Source organism: Eschrichtius robustus, chromosome 13, assembly GCF_028021215.1.
Source record: "Eschrichtius robustus isolate mEscRob2 chromosome 13, mEscRob2.pri, whole genome shotgun sequence".
In the NCBI taxonomy this organism is placed as follows: Eukaryota; Metazoa; Chordata; class Mammalia; order Artiodactyla; family Eschrichtiidae; genus Eschrichtius; species Eschrichtius robustus.
Genome location: NC_090836.1, coordinates 94,218,517 through 94,237,651, shown reverse-complemented (window position 1 = coordinate 94,237,651; position 19,135 = coordinate 94,218,517). Strand labels below are relative to the sequence as shown.

General features: G+C 42.0%; 1 protein-coding gene across 4 annotated transcripts in view; it reads right to left on the bottom strand.

Moving 5' to 3' along the window:
- HMGXB4 (HMG-box containing 4) overlaps window positions 1-19,135 on the bottom strand; it is a 30,952-nt gene that overhangs the window by 8,377 nt on the left and 3,440 nt on the right. For 2 of the 4 annotated variants that reach the window (XM_068560966.1, XM_068560967.1), the window contains exons 2-7: window positions 17,855-17,953; window positions 17,058-17,206; window positions 16,730-16,808; window positions 14,985-15,940; window positions 1,534-1,615; window positions 524-588 (exon numbers count right to left, since the gene is read on the bottom strand). In XM_068560966.1, coding sequence (XP_068417067.1) covers window positions 524-588; window positions 1,534-1,615; window positions 14,985-15,940; window positions 16,730-16,808; window positions 17,058-17,206; window positions 17,855-17,885 — 1,362 coding nt within the window. In that variant the 5' untranslated portion in view covers window positions 17,886-17,953. Of the gene's footprint in view, window positions 1-523; window positions 589-1,533; window positions 1,616-14,984; window positions 15,941-16,507; window positions 16,623-16,729; window positions 16,811-17,057; window positions 17,207-17,854; window positions 17,954-19,135 lie in introns of those variants that run through there. The other 2 variants (XM_068560969.1, XM_068560968.1) reach the window with 2 other exon arrangements.

Here is a 19,135-nt window from a genome sequence, read left to right as displayed (position 1 = left end):
AACTGGAAAGTGACTGTGATTCAAATATGACTATTTATCGTTGTCTTATTAGCTTTTTGACAGGAAGGTTTATTATTTGGTAATGGTTGATGAGGATGATGACCTGGAACCTACTTACCTAGTAAACACTGTCCCATGTTTTTATTATTTGCTGTGACTATCAGGTGCACCACTTTCCTCAGTTCTCAGACCACAGCTGACTAGTAGGTGTTTGTGGTCAAGGCCTCTGACTTTAGATTCTCTTTTAACACGACTCATTGCCCAAGTTAGGTCATCTTTTGGCTCAAATGTCAGGTTGTTGGGAAAAAATTAGATGAGGTTAGAAGACAGCCTCCCTGCAGCTAAATCCTCATGTCGAGTGAACTGGCACCAACTACTTTATTGCCCTCTGCTAAACCATTTTCCACTGATTTGTAATTTTTTTTTTCTATGTTCAGTGTTGTTTGGGATGGTGTATAGGAGGATTACACATTTTGGAAGGCATAAAGCAATGAAAAATGTGTCCGTAATAAACTGTACTTACCAGTTTGTCTTTCTCTGGCAATTGCTTCCATACCTCAGCCAGTTTTTTGCTCAGTTCCCCAAAATCTAGCATAAAAGAGTAAAAAAAAATAAAAAACAAGAACAACCCAAAACAATAAAGGTTTAACCATGAAGAAAACAGACGACTGATAGGAGCAAAAACTAGGAAAAGGGTCTTGAAGATCAGATTTAAATAGCACAAGAGTCTTTCAGAAAACCAAACCAAACCCCATCACTTTCCTTGATTCTTTTCTGGAAGGAAGGGGCTGTTTGGTGGCCGTGAGACAGGCTCAAATTCTCACATGTCTACTCTCTAAGGATTTATTCCTTAAGCATCTTTCTGGTGTCTTTTAATTTGATCCCACGGAACAGGGCTTATCTACTTAAGTTAGAGAAAATATGTTATGGAGAATCTGACTGATTAAGAGATGTTAGAGTTTTACCGAATTTCTGAGAGCTCAGAGACAAACTTCCCTAGAGCAGCTCGGAAGCGATCTTCCAGACGTGTAATGCTGTGCTTCCACATGTAGAGCGAGGTCATGTTTTATAAAGCACATCTGTGTCTTTCACGGTGCTTCAGTGTGCCTCACAACAACCCTGGTGAGCAGGTTGGGAAGCTAGTTCACACGTTGGGCAAATGAGATGTGCAGAGGGTACGTGACTTGTCTAAGGCCTGAGGTGTAGTGCGCTTCTCACCTCCCTAACTTCCGTATAGAGACAAATATGAACAATATAATATGTCATCTCACTCCGACTCTATACTGAGGACAGTTTAAGGAAAAGGTCAACTGCAGAATCTTGGAAAGAAACAACTGCGTTATTTATGTACTGTGCTTTATGGACGGGGTGAACTAAGACAAAATCTACAGTGACTTGCACAGCTAAGGAAAGAAATGAGATTTGTGTTCTTTTCATACTATGGGAATAAGTTTGCCTGCTGACTGGATTAACTGCACTGCTTCAGGGACACAAATGGAAAGTAAAATCACTAAAGTTGAGAAATGTTCTTACCTATGCCTGGATGGTCAGCCACAATGGTTACACGATACTCCTTACAGAACACCTGGTAGGCCGACATGTTCTTCTTTTTTGGCTAGTACCACATAAAAATAGAACAGGGTAAGACTTAATTAGAACACAGGTTGAGCAACCTTGCATCTATGGGAACAAAACAAAAAAGATACCTGCACTTTTTCATCAAGAGTTCTAAATTACTAATCAGCTTTCCTAAACACGATAATTAATTTTTAATCCATGTTACTTATGACTCAGAGATGAGTATCAGTTTTATTTTAGAAGGTAAAAACCACATGCTAAATTAATTTTAGATTTTTCAGGTTGTTGCAGCTACTTGATAATTACTTGTAAAGCTCTTCATCCTTCCTACAAATGTTACATATTTCAGTTAGAATTAAGTGCTAAGAAAATCTTTACCTCTCCTGGGGTGTCTAGTTTTCATCTTCTTTGAAAATTAAGAACCACATAATTTCCCTTTGCTTTGGGGCCAGAAAATCAAGAGCTAAATTTGTGTTCATATTGTTCCTCTGGTTTTGATTTCTAATCTTAAAATTTTCCTGATCCTGCTTTGACTGTCACTTGTAGTTTATTGTTATTTTATTATTCACATTCTTGTGGTCCAAGGTGAGAAGTAAATAAATAACTGAAGACAATTCTTTGGTACTTAACGTAAGACGAACCTCTTTCACTTCAACAAACTGCTTTGTACTACCTGAAATATGTTTATTCTTCACTTATGACAATTCCAAAAGCAATGCATGATTTTTGGGAAACAAAAACAAAATGAGCTTTTAAAACCAGTTCAATCAGGGATATATAAAACAAGATATTATATATTACTGTGCATCCCATTTTACAATTATCCATAGACTCAGGAGAAAAAAGTTTTCCTACCTGAAAAGGTGCATTAGATAGCACCTGCTCAAACCTCTCATTTTGAGGATGAGAAAGGAAACTTAGAAAAATAGTGACTTTCCTGGGTCCTGCAGCTATGCCAGTTATAACACGAGAATGGCTACAACCTAGCCTGACCTCCAAGGCTATGCATTATGGGACAAAGAAAAAAAATATGTTGTAACAGAAAAAATTACTTTTCGCAAGAAAAGATTATCCCTTTATAACCGTTATCTAATAAACTGAGATGTCTTCAGTCTGGCTTTCCTTACAACCTCATCTGTAAGTATCAAAACATGATGATTGGTCCTCCACCGCCTCCCAAGATAGTCCTTTCTGGTTCTGCAGTTATAATGACATGAACAGTTGGCTGGTGCTTTAAAAGCTACCGGAAATTTCTGTTTGCCTCAAGAATCTGATTTTACAACCAAAACAAACCAACAAACAACACAGTCCTGTCTCGTGACTTCAGAGTTGCACCTTTTTTTTTTTTTTTTAATAAATTTATTTATTTATTTATTTTGGCTGCGTTGGGTCTATGTTGCTGTGTATGGGCTTTCTCTGGTTGTGGTGAGCGGGGGCTACTCTTCGTTGTGGTGCGCCAGCTTCTTGTTGCGGTGGCTTCTCTTGTTGTGGAGCACGGGCTCTAGGCTCACGGGCTCTAGAGCACAGGCTCAGTAGTTGTGGTGCACGGGTTTAGTTGCTCCGCGGCATGTGGGATCTTCCCGGACCAGGGCATGAACTTGTGTCCCCTGTGTTGGCAGGTGGATTGTTAACCACTGCGCCACCAGGGAAGCCCCTGCACCTTGTTTTTAAACGAAGCCTGATCACACACTTTATTCACCTTAGTTTTTTTTTTTTTGAACTTATTTATTTTATTTATTTATTTTTGGCTGCATTAGGTCTTCGTTGCTGTGCGCGGGCTTTCTCTAGTTGTGGTGAGCTGGGGCTACTCTTCATTGCGGTGCGCGGGCTTCTCATTGCGATGGCTTCTCTCGCTGCAGAGCACGGGCTCAAGGCGCGTGGGCTTCAGTAGTTGTGGCACGTGGGCTCAGTAGTTGTGGCATGTGGGCTCAGTAGTTGTGGCTCGCAGGATCTAGAGCGCGGGCTCAGTAGTTGTGGCGCACGGGCTTAGCTGCTCCACACCATGTGGGATCTTCTTGGAACAGGGCTTGAACCCGTGTCCCCTGAACTGGCAGGCGGATTCTTAACCACTGCACCAACAGGGAAGCCCTCACCTTAGTTCTTAATGTTGTTTTCATAAAACAACTATCCTCAAAGGCCAAAGACTAGCCAAAACTTATGACAATAAAAAAGCTGTGTGATGGCTCAGACTTTAATTCCAAAAGGAATTCTGAAACCATTTTTGAAGAATGGAAACAACCCTGAAACGTCTTCCAAAGTAACTGCTTTGAATGAGATAGCACTTCTTTGGCTACGAAAATTATGCCATGTTTGTTATAAATTTAGCTTCAAAAATTTTAGACTAATCTTTTAAAAACAGCTTATTCATAGGCCTGACGTTTGGCCATAAAATAAAACTTGCAAGGAGTTTTAACAATGTTTTCTCAAACATGATATAAGGCTACGAAAAGTCAATGCTCTCTATTCCACAAGGCTATCTACAGCTATAACATAAAATTGAAACTACCTTTACAAAATTAATCACAACTCTTACCCAATATGTTAGATCCAAATCCACATAGTGAAGAGAGGGGTTCGTCTCATAGCTCTTATAAAGGACACTATTCAATTATGTAGAAAATATACCGGCATTTATTGAGTATCTGTACTGGGTACAGTGAGTAGTTAAGAGGATGAGCTTTTGAAGCCCAGATCTTATTCTAAGGCAGTCAAGCAGCATAAAATAGTGGAAAACATATGAAATGTAAAGTTTAAAGGCCCACCATTTTTTCTCACCATTTTAGCTTCACCTTATACTAATTATTTGATCCTGAATAAAACTCATGAGAAGTGGATTGCTCTCTGACATGTGATATTTATAAAAAAAATATTGTATTTGTTATTTATTTATTTACTTATTTGGCTGCGTCGGGTCTTAGTTGCAGCACGCGGGATCTTCACTGCCATGTGCGGGATCTTCATTGCGGCATGCGGGATCTTTTAGTGGTGGCCTGCAGGATCTTTAGCTGCGGCATGTGGGGATCTAGTTCCCTGACCAGGGATCAAACCCGGACCCCCTGCATTGGGAATGCGGAGTCTTAGCCACTGGACCACCAGGGAAGTCCCCTGACATGTGATATTAAAAGTATTTCAGTGGCAAAGAAGGAAAAACAGAGACTAAAAAGAAGGAAACTGAAAAGGAATGAGAAAAAAAGTAACCCACCAAAGTATTCTGCCATTCATTTCTTAATAAATATTTACTGAGCATCCACTATGTGCCAGACATTGGGAATACAGCCAAGAACCAGACACATAAACTAACAGAAAAGACAGATAAATATGTCATAATAAAATGCGACAATATTATAGGGAAACTACTGGGTATTACAGGAACATGTAATAGGAGCACCTCACAAATTAGACAATCGAAGAAAGCCTCTGGAGGAAGTGACGTTAAATGTACATTGGAAAGCTGGGTGGAATTAGCCAGGTGAAGAGTGGTTACGGGTGTTCTAGGCTCTTAGAGTGGTAACACTCATCAGAGAGAGAAGTAGGAGATGATCTCAGAGAAGCAGGGAGTGCTTAGAGATGGATGCCTTGTAACCTGTATTAAAGAGTATGGACTCCACTGGAGAGAAGTGATGCAAGTATTTTAAGCAGGAAGTCCCATGGTCAGGTTGCACGTTAGGACCATGGAGAATGGACTGGAGCAGAGCAACAGCGGAGGCAGGAAGCCCGATGGGGGTTGGGGGGCTGCTGCAGGAGTGCCCGAGAGGGATGATGAAGGCTTACAGCCAAGACACTGGGGTTGGAGAAAGGCAGATAAATTGAAAGGGAGGGACAAGTGACAGGATTTATCAGAGATAATGTGAAAAAGTGGAAAGAGCCTGGGCTTTGGAGGCCGACAGAGCTACGTTAGAATCCTGACCATACTATTTACCAGTTACACAAACTGCTTCATTTCCCTGAGCTTTAGTTTCCCTGTCAGTAAAACTTGGGTAATACCATTCCCAGAGGTGGGAATCAATCAGCGTTAGGCACTTCAGTAGGTACTCAGTCATGCTATTTCTGTGGTAGGCAGAATTCCTAGATGGTGCCCAGGATTTTGGCCTCCTGGTGGACACACTCTGTAAAATGTCCTCCCCTTGACCGTGGGCAGGACTGGTGAACATGATGGGGCTCACTCCCATGATCATGTTATGTTATATGGCAAAAGGGAATTTGCAGATGTAATTAAGGTCCCTAAGTGAGCTGAATCTGAGTGAATCCAAAGGGAGATTATCCTGAGGGGGCCTGACCTTATCCAGTGAGTCCTTAAAAGAGGTGAGACCCAACAGGAGACACTCTCCTGCTGTTGGCCTTGAACTTGAAGACAACAAGTTGCCATGAGTTTTACAACTGCAAGGACCTGAATGCTGCCAACAACCTGGAAGAGGACCTCTAGCCTTAGCTAAGAACCCAGTTCTAGCCAACACCTGGATTCAGTCTTGTGAGAGACGGAGCAGAGAACCCAGTGGAGCCCTATCTGGACTTCTGATCTACAGAATTGTGAGCTAATAGATGGATATTGTTTTGAACTGCTAAATTTGTCGTAATTTGTTATGCCACAATAGGAAAGTACCTTTCTATTCCCTCTGTATTTTTCGAAATAGAAGTTGTAGCATCCAAAAAGCTAATACAAGATTTTTTAAAAATAGAAATTCTGGTGAGGGAGGATAGAGTGAAATCTTCTGACCTAAATCAGACAAAGAAAATAGCAGCAAGGCCTTTACTTTAAACTTTCATTTCAGTAGTAAAAGTCCCATTTTCAGTATTCTGGTGAAGTTAGTCATGTTCAGAGATGCTACACAAGTGAGTTCTGGGTGCTGCGTCTCCTTTATTAATTTAGTAGCAGCCTCATATCCCCAAATGCTCTAAGTGAGCTAATCCTTTCAAGTCCCCCTTTACTGGGCCCAAGATAAAATGAGGTTGCATTACAAAGAAAGGCATGAGTTCATATAAGTTCTGTTTGGCCACGAGAGAGAGACGGAGAGAGGGAGATATGGATTGTTTAGTCTGTGTGATTCTGCTCTAAGAACCCATTCCTTGGAGTGTGTGTGACAGCATGAGATCTGCTTTCCCCAGATAGTTCCTGTATGTCTCCCTCAGTGTGTGTAACTCGCTACCCAAGTGTAATTCTGATGTTTGGAGCTGACATAGTTTAAAAAATAAAATTATGGCTCTTTAACATATACCAATGACTTCACCTGGTGAAGAGAGTAAAATCCAGGTGCACTGGGCTGACATTCTGTTGGACTGAGCAACTGCTGGCCTTCATCGTGGAGCCTTCCTAAGGGATTTTGAAGGGAAACTCTGACAATTTTCACCTTATGTGCTGACCTTAGAACCTAACCATTGTGCTCTAAGATGCAACTCAGGCCTGTGGATCCAAAGTTTGGAACTCGAACTTAAGAGTTAAATTTTTTCCAGGGAACAGACATTTTTCTACATTAATAGTTAGAAATAACACAAATAACGGATGATCTCGAGACATCAAAATATTTCCAAGTGACTCTAAATGCAAGGCTAGTAACTGCACCCTAGACTTTCTAGTGCAAGAAAACAGTATGGCAAGTAAATCACAGTAGTTACATCTGGAATAACATGGGCTCTCCTTTAACAAAATGTTAATATTTTAAAAACTTGGATACTTTATTACTAGCAGCAAATGACTAGCAACAAATCCACTTAAGTGTGACTCACAAAGTTGTAATTTTTACAGCCAGAACCTCTTTTTAAATGTTTGAGGATATGTGTCACAATATCAAGACCTTCTAAGAGCAGCTTCTTAATGCCCTGTTTAAAGCAGTCACGCTGAATTCTTTGAGATCACAGAACTCTTTGAGAAACTCTGATGGAAATCCCTCTTCAAGCCCATCTATGAACCTATAGCTTAGGTTTAAGAACCTATTTTAGTTTAAGAACCTATTTTAAAGGATAAAACATCTGGGAGTTAAGGCAAAACATCATTTATAAATCTTCAAAATAAAACTTGGCTTTCTTCTGCTGATGACAGGAACCCAATCTCTTCATTGATGTTAATACTGTGTAGGAGACACTGTTACCAAGGCTTTACCTATAGAAACTCATTTAACCCGCCCAGCAACCCTACAAGGTAAGTTCCATCATTCCTGCCATTTTAAAGATGAGAAACAGATCCAGAGTCATTTACCCAGGGAGTGGCAGGGCCACCATCTGATGCTCTCCTGAACTAACTTGACTCAGATCCCTAAATGCGATCTGGCTAAAGGAAAGGGTGACAGAGAAGTAAAGTTTTCACACCAAAGCTTTTATTTTAACCATTCTGAATGGGAATCTGTTTCTACTCTCTCTCATAATACACCACTGAATATAATTTAAACATTCTTTCTGGGTCCTGTAATCAGAAAAATCTGGGTTCAAATTCCTGTGCTGCCACTAAACAGGTGTGCACCCTGGGGCAGGTTATTTCACTTTGAGCTTATTTCTGTGAAATGGACAGGATAATACCTACATCTCATTGGGTTCCTGTGAAAATTCACCAATATACCATAGATAAAAAACTTAGTGCAGTGCTTAGAACATATGAACAACTCAGTAAGTATAGCTCTTATTATTATTATAATTTACTAAAGCCCCCTTCCTGCCTTCCACATGGTTACTTTTAACCTTCTGCTGGTTGGACCGCCTGTGGTTCTCTGAACATCCTATGCCCTCTTGGGCCTTCACATGCATTTCCACTCCCTGACTGGAATACCTATTTGGCCTTAAGTTTCGGTTCAGGGCTGCCTCCCCCTGAAAGCTTCTTGGACACCCACAGGCTCTCCCTGGCACTCTGCACCCACCTCTGCTGAGGTTCAACACTCTGAATGCTTTCCAACCCCTTACTACACCCGGAGCTCTTTGAGAGCTAACACTGTACCTGATTCAGTGCTTGGCACAATGTAAGTGCAGAATAAATATGTACTGAATGCATAACAAAGCCTCAGAATTGTGTGTGCAAAGGCCAGTACGCACATTCATTTGTGTTACCTTGTCTGCTTTTCACAACACCCTCGTAGGTGAAGTTCTACGAAGAAAACAACAGGGTCAGAGTGGTCCCCTGACTCCTCTCCAGCTGATGTTCGTTTCCCCAGTGCCCACGACGTGCTCCAAGGAGCTGTAGGAAACTTGCTCTGTAACATCTGCTTTTGGTCCTTAGAGACCACCCTGTTTTCTTTCTGGTTCTTAACTGCTTTCCAAATAGGTGATAGCTACAGAGTTTGCTTCCTAAAAGGTGGATGTTAATATTAAAAAGCAAAAGAAAACATAAAACCATAAAAGCAGAGCCCCTTTGCTTAGTCGAATATGTGAAATAGTGGTTGAAAAAAAAACTTTTAAATAGGTGTTTTCAAGTATATTTTATGCTTCCAAAGAACATGGGATGAAAGCAACAGTCGTTGTAACAGCAGCTACTGACTGAGCCCTGGCCTGTGCCAAGCGTGCTACATGTACACCTAATTTAATCTAAGTAACCCTACTTCACAAGTGAGCAGAGAAGTGAGGAAGCAATCTCAAGAGAACAAGGCTAGTAAGTAGCAACAAGAACAAGAACCAAGTCTGCTGAACTCGAGTCCAAGCTTTCAGCCCCTTCATTTCAACATCTGTATGCCTCCATAGGACAAATCTCAGACACCAGCGCACCATGTCTCCCTTACCCTAGAACCTACTTTTAGCTTTGTCAAAGATTGGTTGTGGCACCGGGTAACCATCTCTTAAGTTTTAGAAAGGCATGTGCTACAGTGGGAAGAGTATGGCCTTGGGGTTAAAGAACCTCTATGAAAATTCTGGCTCCACGTCTTTTCTTCTCAGCTTCCTCCTCTGTGAAAGGGGGCTAACAATACCTATCAGTCAAGACCCCTACATGTGCGAAAATGCCTCAGAGAGCCTGGCACATAGCAGGCTCTCAGAGAGGGTACCTCCTGATTTGTACCACTTATCGCTACTGTTACTCAGCTTCAGTCTTACCAGAGGGAGAATTTATGTAACACCATGACAAGTCTAGTTATCTCTCAGAATTCAGTTTATTAGTAGATCAACAGCAATGCCTGAGTGTGCCAGGCACTAGGCCACTGGGCCAGGCTTCGTTTGCTTAGAGGAAGTGAGAAGATTCTGGAAACATACAGATAAGTGAAGGCATTCCTCTGAAGTGGCAACATCACAGATTTTAGTTTGAGTGGTAGTGAATGGGCTTTTACTGATTTAGTAAAACCAAAAGTAAGGTATTTCTGAAATGTTACCATATCCTGCTCCTCCAATATAAACCAAAAGATCCCCACTCCAATGGAATGGTCTTAAAGGGGAAACAATGCATCAAGGTATCACCATATGATTTCTCTCTCCTCCTGGAAAGCAGGATTCAACAACAAAGAAACAAACAGGCAAACAGAAAAGCTAAAAAAACACTCCCTAAATGAAACTCCACACTGAAAGTGTCACCATTCACAAGGGAGATAGTCCAATCTCCCTTCTTCGTATCAGTCAAAATTCTCCAGGAAGAGTCCCCCCTGCTGCCTTCGCTTCTCACTCTAGTGTGAACTCTGCCAACCTGGCTTCCAGTCTCCCCACTACACCTGTACTCCTGTCTTCTCAAGCAAGAGACCAATCTGTTCTTGAAACTGTCTTCCTCCCTCTGTGATGCTAAGCCCTCTCACTGTCTCCTCCAGCACCACGGCCCCTCTTCCCCGTCCAGTGCCCTCGTGTGTGTGCTACACGATTCCGCTCTGGGCTGTATGACCTCCCATCCACTCACACGTGTCATTTACTGCCTGCGAACACCCAACTTCTAACCCTGCTTTCAGGTGGTCCACTGAACTCTAGGTCTCGCATTTCCACTGCTCCCTGGAAAGTCTACTGAGATGGTGACTGTAACAACTAACACGTACTGAATGTTATTTAGCTAACGTGCCGAACACTGTGCAAAGCCAAGCTTCCCAAACTTTGTTGGTTCATGGTTCCTGTGTGGGTCTTCACGTGGTACGTGCTTTTTATCACAGCGATCACTGAAAGGAATGGAACATAAAAAGACGTTGAAACTGTGAATTACTTTGCGCTAGTTCATAAGGTACCTGACAGATGGCAAGTATGACTGTTTCTCCTGAAATTTTAATGTTGAAAAAATCTAGTGGTGCCACTGTGAGTTGGCTGTGGCGCCCCAGAGGGCCTTGGCACACTGAGGCCCTGAACACCTTTCCATGTATTACCTCACTGAACCCTTAACAACCCTACCAGGTAGGTCTATCATCATCCCCACTTGTAGATGGAGAGGTCATGCAACTTGTCCAACATCGCATAGCTTCTAAGTGGTAGAGCCAGGAATGGAGCCCAAGGGGTCTGGCTCCATAGCCACGCTCTTAACCACTTAGCTATGCTGAATCTCTAGATGCTTATATCTTGGAATCTAAACCTAACTTTTCTTCTTCTCCCAAACCAGCCATTCTCTTGCTTCTCTATTTTCATTGCAGTTTTGGTCACAGATTCTAGGGTAGAAAGGGCACACAGAGGCCTCCTGCATTTCCACCAGTGGGCTCTCTGTGTGTGCTCACTGCAGGCCGAGGGAACGCTATTCCTGAAACCTTCCTTTCTATCTCTAGGTGGACTTTCAGATACTATTTTTTTGGCCGCACTCCTCGGATTGCAGTATCTTAGTTCCCCAGCCAGGGATTGAACCCGTGCCCGTTGCAGTGGAAGTGCAGAGTCCTAACCACTGGACTGCCAGGGAATTCCCTCAGATAGTTCTTTTTTTATACTGAAACAAAACCCAGGATTTAAAAAATTTCTTTCTTTCTTTACTTTTTTGGAAAGGATTTTTTTTAAAGCTCCATGGAAATTTTCATGCACAGGTCAGGTTTAAAAAACATGGTGTATGTGCCATAAATAATCTGTTGGCTAAATAAATGATTACATTCAAAGTATCAGGTTTCAGGTTTGGACAGTCACAATCAAATACTGATTCATAGTAAGATTTTTTTGCTATAAACTGAAATTCACTTTTCACTAGCAACTGCTAGCTGCACGGGGGAATTATAAATAAGTCCCTACCCTTGAGGAGATTATAATTTTATCTTGCAAGGCACCCAGGTTCAAAACCTTAAGGGACATCTATATACTCATTTATGTTTCTGGCTCCCCAGAGCCAAGCCCAGCTGCCAGATCTTGTCAGTTTTTTCTTCAGAGTCTTTCCTGAATCTGTCTCTTCAATTTTATTTCTATCAGGCTTTCATTACTGACCTCCGACTATAATAACCTCCTGGGTGATCTGCCACAAGTCTCTCCTCGGTCTAAGTCACCAGGTATAGCTTCATCATTTTATTCTTAAATTATCATTTACAGCATATTTAAACTCTGCTCATAACCCCAAAGTGCCCATGGCCAAATCCCTTACTTTGGCATTCAAGATTCTTTACCATTTGTTTACAACCTACCTTTCCGATGCTATGTTTTCATCCACATATTCATTCATTTGACATATGTCACAAAATGCTTACCAAGGACATTGAGGAGTTGAAGGTAATAACATTAAGGTGGCTAAGAGTCCCTAAGGAGCTAAAATGCCCTCAAGGAGTCTTCAGTAGGGGAAATCGAATATATACAAAGACGAATCCAATATAAGGAAGAAAATAAGTGCAGTAACTTCCCATAGCAAGGGTGTTATGGGAATTCAGAAGTTAATTATAACTGGAGAGTCAGGATGTCTTAGAGGAGGTGGCATTTGATTGCATTTTGAAGGGAAGGCAGGGCTTCAATATGTGAAGGAGAAAAAACAAGGGAAAGAAGGTCACTGCAAAATACCATCCAAGGAGTGGAGCTAAGACTGTAAGGAACAAGTCTGGTTTCCACACAGTACATGCAAAGCAGACTAATAGGAGGTAAAGCTGAAAAGGGAAGTTTCGGGCTAAATCACAATTATGAATGCTTGGTCAAGGGTTTGGACTTTGATATTTATTCATTCAAGAAGTATTTACTGACTTTCTACGATGGGCCAGACTGTGGGTTATGTACCAGGGACAGAGTAGACAGCAAGACAGACATGATCCTGGTCCTCCTGGAGCTTATGGGTCTAACATAAAGGCAGTAAGGATCCACTGAGGACGCTGAACAGACAACTGTCATCATCAAAGTGGTCCTTAAGTTCATTCCGGCATCAGAGTAAGATGAGTTGCATGGGGGAAGAAATGGAAAGGGGGCCATTTATTACTACATTAAGTACTGGGAGGGATGAGGCAGTGGTGATAGAGGGCATAAAGGTGTGGAAGTTATTAAAGAGGAAGAGTATCAGGCTCAACAGCTGAGTGGAAATAGTGGTGGGTGTGGGCAGGGAAGAGGGAAATGTAAAAGTGAACCATAAGGGTGGAAAAAAATCAGAACAGTGGTTGGTTTTGGGGGTGGGGCTTGACTGAGAAAGGGTATGAGAAACACCACTGGGTATCTGTGATGAGGGTAATATCTGTATCTTGATAGAGGTTTGGTCACACAGGTGTGTGAACTTATCAAAACTCATCAGGTGCTATACTTAACATCTGTGCATTTTACCATATGTGAATTTTACCTAAAAAAAGCCCAGAAAACAAATATTGAGCTTAAGTTAATGATGTGCAAGCTGAAGTGTTTAGGGGTGTGTATATGATACCTACAACTTACTTTAAGATACATTAACAAAGATAAGATGGATGGATGGATGGATGGATGGATGGATGATAAAGCAAACAGCAAAATGTTAACTGAAGAATCTCGATGGGTGGCATATGGTATTCACTGTACAATTCTTTCAATGCTTTTTGTTTGAAAAATTTCATAATGAAGTACTGAGAAAAATAATCTGCATATAGTTTTTAGTTCGGATTGACTGGTAGGACACGCGGACTACAGAAGGAGATGGAGGAAGAGATGCATGTTTAAGGGTCTGGACGATGAGCCCATTAGTGACACATGGCTCTGAGGTAGCCAAGGCGTCCAGGAAGAAATATTTATCAGACAGTTGGAAACACAGGACTAGAGTTCAGCTGTTTTGCTGTGCTGCTTCCTAAACATCTCTCTGCCTCCACGTGTTCCCTTCTGCTGATAACCTTTTTCTTCTTTAGAGCTTTCTCTGACCACCCTGCCCTCCTCACATTTAGCACTGTAAGATTAGTTTACGGCATTATCATGTATCACTAGAATGGAAATTCTTGGAATAAACAGACTCTTACACAGGATATGTACTATTTCATGAAACAATTTTGGAATAAACAATGAATAAAACCCACCCTAGTACTGGACTGTTCAGTTCTTGATGCTCACCTGATTCTTAGCTCAGAAGGTACAGTTAACAAAAAAAAAAGATACAGCTTTTTCTTTCTGATCTGTATACTTGCTTAAAAGGCACTCCTACTAGTGGAGAAAATCACTTGTGCCTCAATTATAGACTGAAATGAAATCGCCAATCCCATATTCTTAATATATTTGCTTTTCTCTTTCTTAGCTGCCTTTCTTCAGATTTTACCTGACATTTAACTTTGCAGAGCAAAGGAAGAAAGTGGTTGTCCTTCGGTGGCAAAACTATGATTTTTTTTCTTTCTACTATTCTGAATTTCTAAATTTCTAGAAAAATAATATATTACTTTGGTAATCTGGGGAAAGAGTTTATCTTTTAAAGGAAACCTGTAATGACACAGTCATCAGCCCCTGTACTGTAGTACAACTGCTAGAAAGTTTCTTGAGTTGTGAGAAAGAAATCACACCAAGGCGGCTGATTTCTCATTCCTGTCTCCTCAACAAACAGTGAGATCACTGAGGCCGAGAGCTGCGTCCTCCTGCTCCTCTTTCCACCTCTCAACTCCTATGGCAGCACTGGGCTCGGCACACAGGAAGCGCTCAAATGGGGAGAGCACACACCTTTGACACTAAAAAGAATACCAGAAAGTAGCCAACACCAGTTAGCGGGAAGCCGTTAGCTTACTTTGTTAATCGGTCATCATTCTAATTTTTTTTTTTCCATCATTCTAATTTTGAAAATCTGTTTTTCACAACGAACTCACAGAATGAATACGTTTTTGTATCTCTCAACTGCCTCAGCCAGACAGCGCTGCTGAGTGAAAGAAATTGGGTTTGGTTCCTTCTGTGAATTTTAAGGGTCAGTTAGAATAAGCTCTGTATTTCTAAACCTCTGCTTGGCACTGTGGGAGAACAACTCTATCAAGAAAACCCATGAATAATTAAGGTCGCTGCTATTTCTGTACCATTGGTAATATTTTCTACTTTGTATCATTCCAGCAGGTTTACCTGGCTACATTCCCAGTGGTTCATCTGCTAAATTCCAAGTCCACTTACTACTGTCAAGGAAAAACCTGCTTCACCTCTTACCCCGCATCATACTTTAAAAAATGCCTTACCTTTTCTCCTCTGTCCCTCTCTTTGTCCTTCTCCTCTCTCTTCTTTTTTTTCTCACTGTGCCCATCTGCGTGGAGGCCAGGAAGCGGTGGAGGAGGGGCGGCTGCTCCAGTGTACGGGACGCTGGGAGGAGGGCCGGGCGGCGCCGGGACCTCTCCCACTGCTGCAGCGGGAAGTCCCGAACTTCTCTTGGACTTGGAGTGTCGCTTCTCTTTATGCTTCTCCTTGTCCTTCTTCTTCTTGCTCTTCTTTGACTTCTTTTTCTTCTTGATTTCCCGGTAAGAATCATCGATCACTAACTCCCCAGCCTCCAGCTCCCCGCCAGAGGAGGAGTCTGATTCCACTAGAATAGGTTCAAGCCCTGAAAGATCAAGGTTAGCACTGTGGGATTCTGGGAACTGGGAGGCATCAGACCCACAGCCTTCAGGGCCAGGAGACGAACGTGAGTCTGAGGATGACTTGTGCTTCTTCCGGGCTGTTTTCAGAAAGCTCTGTAACTCATGTCCTAGGAGTAAAGCACCTTGCTCATCCCGAGCTGACTTCTTAGAGGATTTTTTCACAGTCGCTTGTTGAGAGGGGTACTGAAAAGACTCCTCGTCAACTGAGCTGCTTCCCTTCTCCTTTGGTGAGAGAATAAGTTTCATCTTTAACCCATCAGGCTCACGAAGAGTCAGTGTCTCTGTGTTCACATAGAGCGGTTTCATTTTTTTGGATTTGTGGGAACCACCATCCTCCAGGGATAGCTCCCCACTGCTTCCGCTGACTTTCTTCCTGTGGTGTTCCTTTTTACTCTCTGAATGGCTTGAAGAACTGGAGGACTTTTCTCCTGTCTTTTTGGAAGGCTTGGTGCCTGTTGCCAGAGGGGAAGTGATCGCTTTCAACAGGTCCATAGCTGTATCAGCAGACTGCGGGCTAGGCTTTTTCTTTTTCTTCTGTGACGACTCCAAAGACGAAATATCTAGAAATAATCAAGAGAAGTAATTGTCCATTTGACAAAGCAACTTCCAGCAAGTTTCCTCTCTCACCAAAAACACCCAACTAAGATGAGGAAGAGGCTAACAGGAATGGTTGGAGGGGAGGCCCTTCAACTGATTCCGAACATTCAGAGATGACGCCCACGTGCTTCTTGGCTTGGTAGATTCTGCCTCTGACCCTGGAGACAGTTCTTGCCACTCAAGTTGTTTTTCTTCACTGAGTCTTCACAAGCAATCAAAGAGAGCATACCCAGAAGACTGGACCATAGCTGCAGGATTACGAGTAGTTACAATTTAGATTACGCTGAAGACAAAGCATCATTTATTTGTTCCTGTGTTCAGGACAAATCCATTCTAGGAAAGAGTTAGTCTTGTCAGCTACGTGCATAATATAGCTAAGAAAAACTGGTCTTGTGAGTGGATACGCGCTGGACTGAGAAGTAACCCACAGGTGCAGGCCAGAGGGCCCAGGACCACATATGGCAAAAGGGATGCTAGAGAGCAATGGGCACAAGATAAGTGGATGATTGAGGGGAGAAGGAACCTGGTACCTGGTGTATCACAAATGAAGACTGTTCTTCTATGCTGAATCCTCCAAAATACCAGCCCTCCACCTCTCTCCTCCTTCACACTGGTTTATCGGCACTCAGAACAAGAACCACTGTCCTGTTAAATAGGCCACTGAGTCAGCAACATCTGGATCCCTTTCCCCTACCCCGACTCCAAGAACCAGTGATGTGTTTCTCCCGCCTGTTGCCCCTTCCCATCCTTACCTCCATAGTAGTAATCATCAGAGGAGTGCTTCCTCTTTTTCTTGTGCGTGTCCGTCCCCAAGAAGTAAAGTTCACTATCCTAGAATTAAAGAGGAAGAATTGAGCAATGGATAAGATGATGAGGCAAAGGCAGTTTGGAACCAATGTTGTTTTCTGATGATTTCTGACTTTGGAAAATAAAGTAAGACACAGGAAATAGTGAACATAGATGTGAATGATGTTTATTTTTCTTTTTAAATGTTTTGCAAAGAAACCTCTTTCTTCAAATACTAGGAAACATGATACGAAATAGTTTAAAACTTTCCTAATTCAAATGTTTAGAATTTACCTTTAACTTCTTCTTGGAAGAATTCCTGACCTGAGCAGCGATTTCTTCCTCTTCCCTTAAAAAATCTTTGTAAGAACGTTTCTTTTCTCGTTGGCTTCGGCCAGCAGCTAGCCCTATGTCCTCAAAGCTGTGATCACCATCAAAGCAATCTGAGAAGCACAGGTTCATTTGGGAAAGGAAATGAGAAAGTCAAGTAAGTCACAACCAAATCGCCACATATGAAATGCAACAGTCCCTTCACTTCCAAATTAGAATCATGTTATTTGGTAAGTCCACTGGAACACAGGGCTAGATCCAAGGGGACGAGAATATGTCTCGATGACTTGGCTGCAAATACAGGAATCAAACATGAAGAAACAATGCTTCCACGCTATGCAAAGGCCCAAGGTGCATCCTTAGACATGGTTTCTTAGTTGTGATTTGGCAGGTGGACACAGACTTGCAGAGGTAAGGCTGAAAAGAATAAGGATTCATGTGCTGTGCTGCTCTGTGGGTGTCCACTGTGTGACTCCTATCCTCAGACTCCTGCACACTGGAGCTGGCAAGGACCACGAGTGCTGCAGGGGATCACCCCAATAGACTACAGAGACTTATGGTGCGGACTCTTGTGTTGGAACCCTGTCCTGGTTTTCGTTTCCATGGGCCCAGTCTGGGGATGACGTGGAGTTTTACTAGTGCTCTGGATCATCACTTGGGAGTCCAGGCTCTGATGGCCAGTCCTGGTCTCTATGTCCATGGGCTGCAAGGATTGAAGAGGACACCCCCTTTGGAATGCTTCTCAGGTTAAGGGGTCATACCTTCTTTCTTCACGGAGTCATCATAAGCCATGGCGGTCCTGCCGGGCCTTTGAGAGTGGGTCCCTGTGTCCAGGCTCCTTCCCGTCTACAGGACCAGGTCTGAGAAACAAAGAAGGAAAACCCTCCTGTAATGCGAAATCACTGTGGAGAAGCAACCTTCCAGATGGAAATGCGTAGTGATCCAAGGGCAGACTGGAAGGGCAGCAAGGAATAAAGGAGTGTCTTGTCACCTCCTCTTTCTGTTTGCAAACATACTAGGGATGAAGCTGTAGGAAGTGCACTAGGCTTAATTTGATTTGATTCATGAATTAAAGCTGTTGTTTGGGGAAGTATATAAAACACCTCCCATATAAAAAAATACTTCACGGTTAATGAGAACTTCTGACATGCCAACAGGTCTGACAACACTGAGACAGGGTGAAAACCGACATTAAGTCAGAGGGATAGGTTCAATCACGGTTACAAAATGCACAGATAAAGCAGGATGCAGAGGAAGACAGGTTATACCATGCGCTCGGGACCACAAAATCCTACCATTTGTATCGGTGAAAGTCTAAAATCTATTGTATTGCAATTTAAACAGAACTGATGAGAACATGATAGTGATATTAAAGATCTTGAGAGCATAATTTTTTGGTATGCGTTTTGTTGGGCTCTCTGAATTTGCTCAAAACCAGAGAAGTGTAAAAGTAGGCACACTTCTTATATTAGTTGCCCACAGAACAGCTTTCAGCGCTATCAAGCCTTTCTTAAAGGCTACAGGTGAAAATAAGGAGGAATTGTCATTTGTCCACTGGTGCTGAAATTTTTATCATTATTAAGATTTTCACTGATTTTAAGAACTACTAAAATTTAAATCTTCTAAATATTGTCTTAAATTTGTTAAAATTACTTTTTTGGCATTCAAGTTTATACGTCCATTTTGACTTTGAAGATGACAAGCCACAAACTGCACTCGAAGGTAAAGTTCTTCAAATATTTTTAGGATAGGCAATGTCACAATTCCCGCAGGAAAAGTTTTTGCAGGAAATTTAAAAATTATATACTAAATATATTGAAAATGTCCTCATTCAGTTAGTGAAATGCTTAAAAGTTGATCTGACTGGTTATTTACTTAAATTTTATTTTCCCTTCATCACTATAGTGGGGTTTAGAAATGCTGAAGGACACTTCAATGAGACATTGCCAGTCCCTTCAGGAAGGTATCGGTAATAGTGAAGTATGTAACTTTTGGGAAAGAAAAAGATGAATTAACAAAGGAAACTTTCATAAGAGTTACAT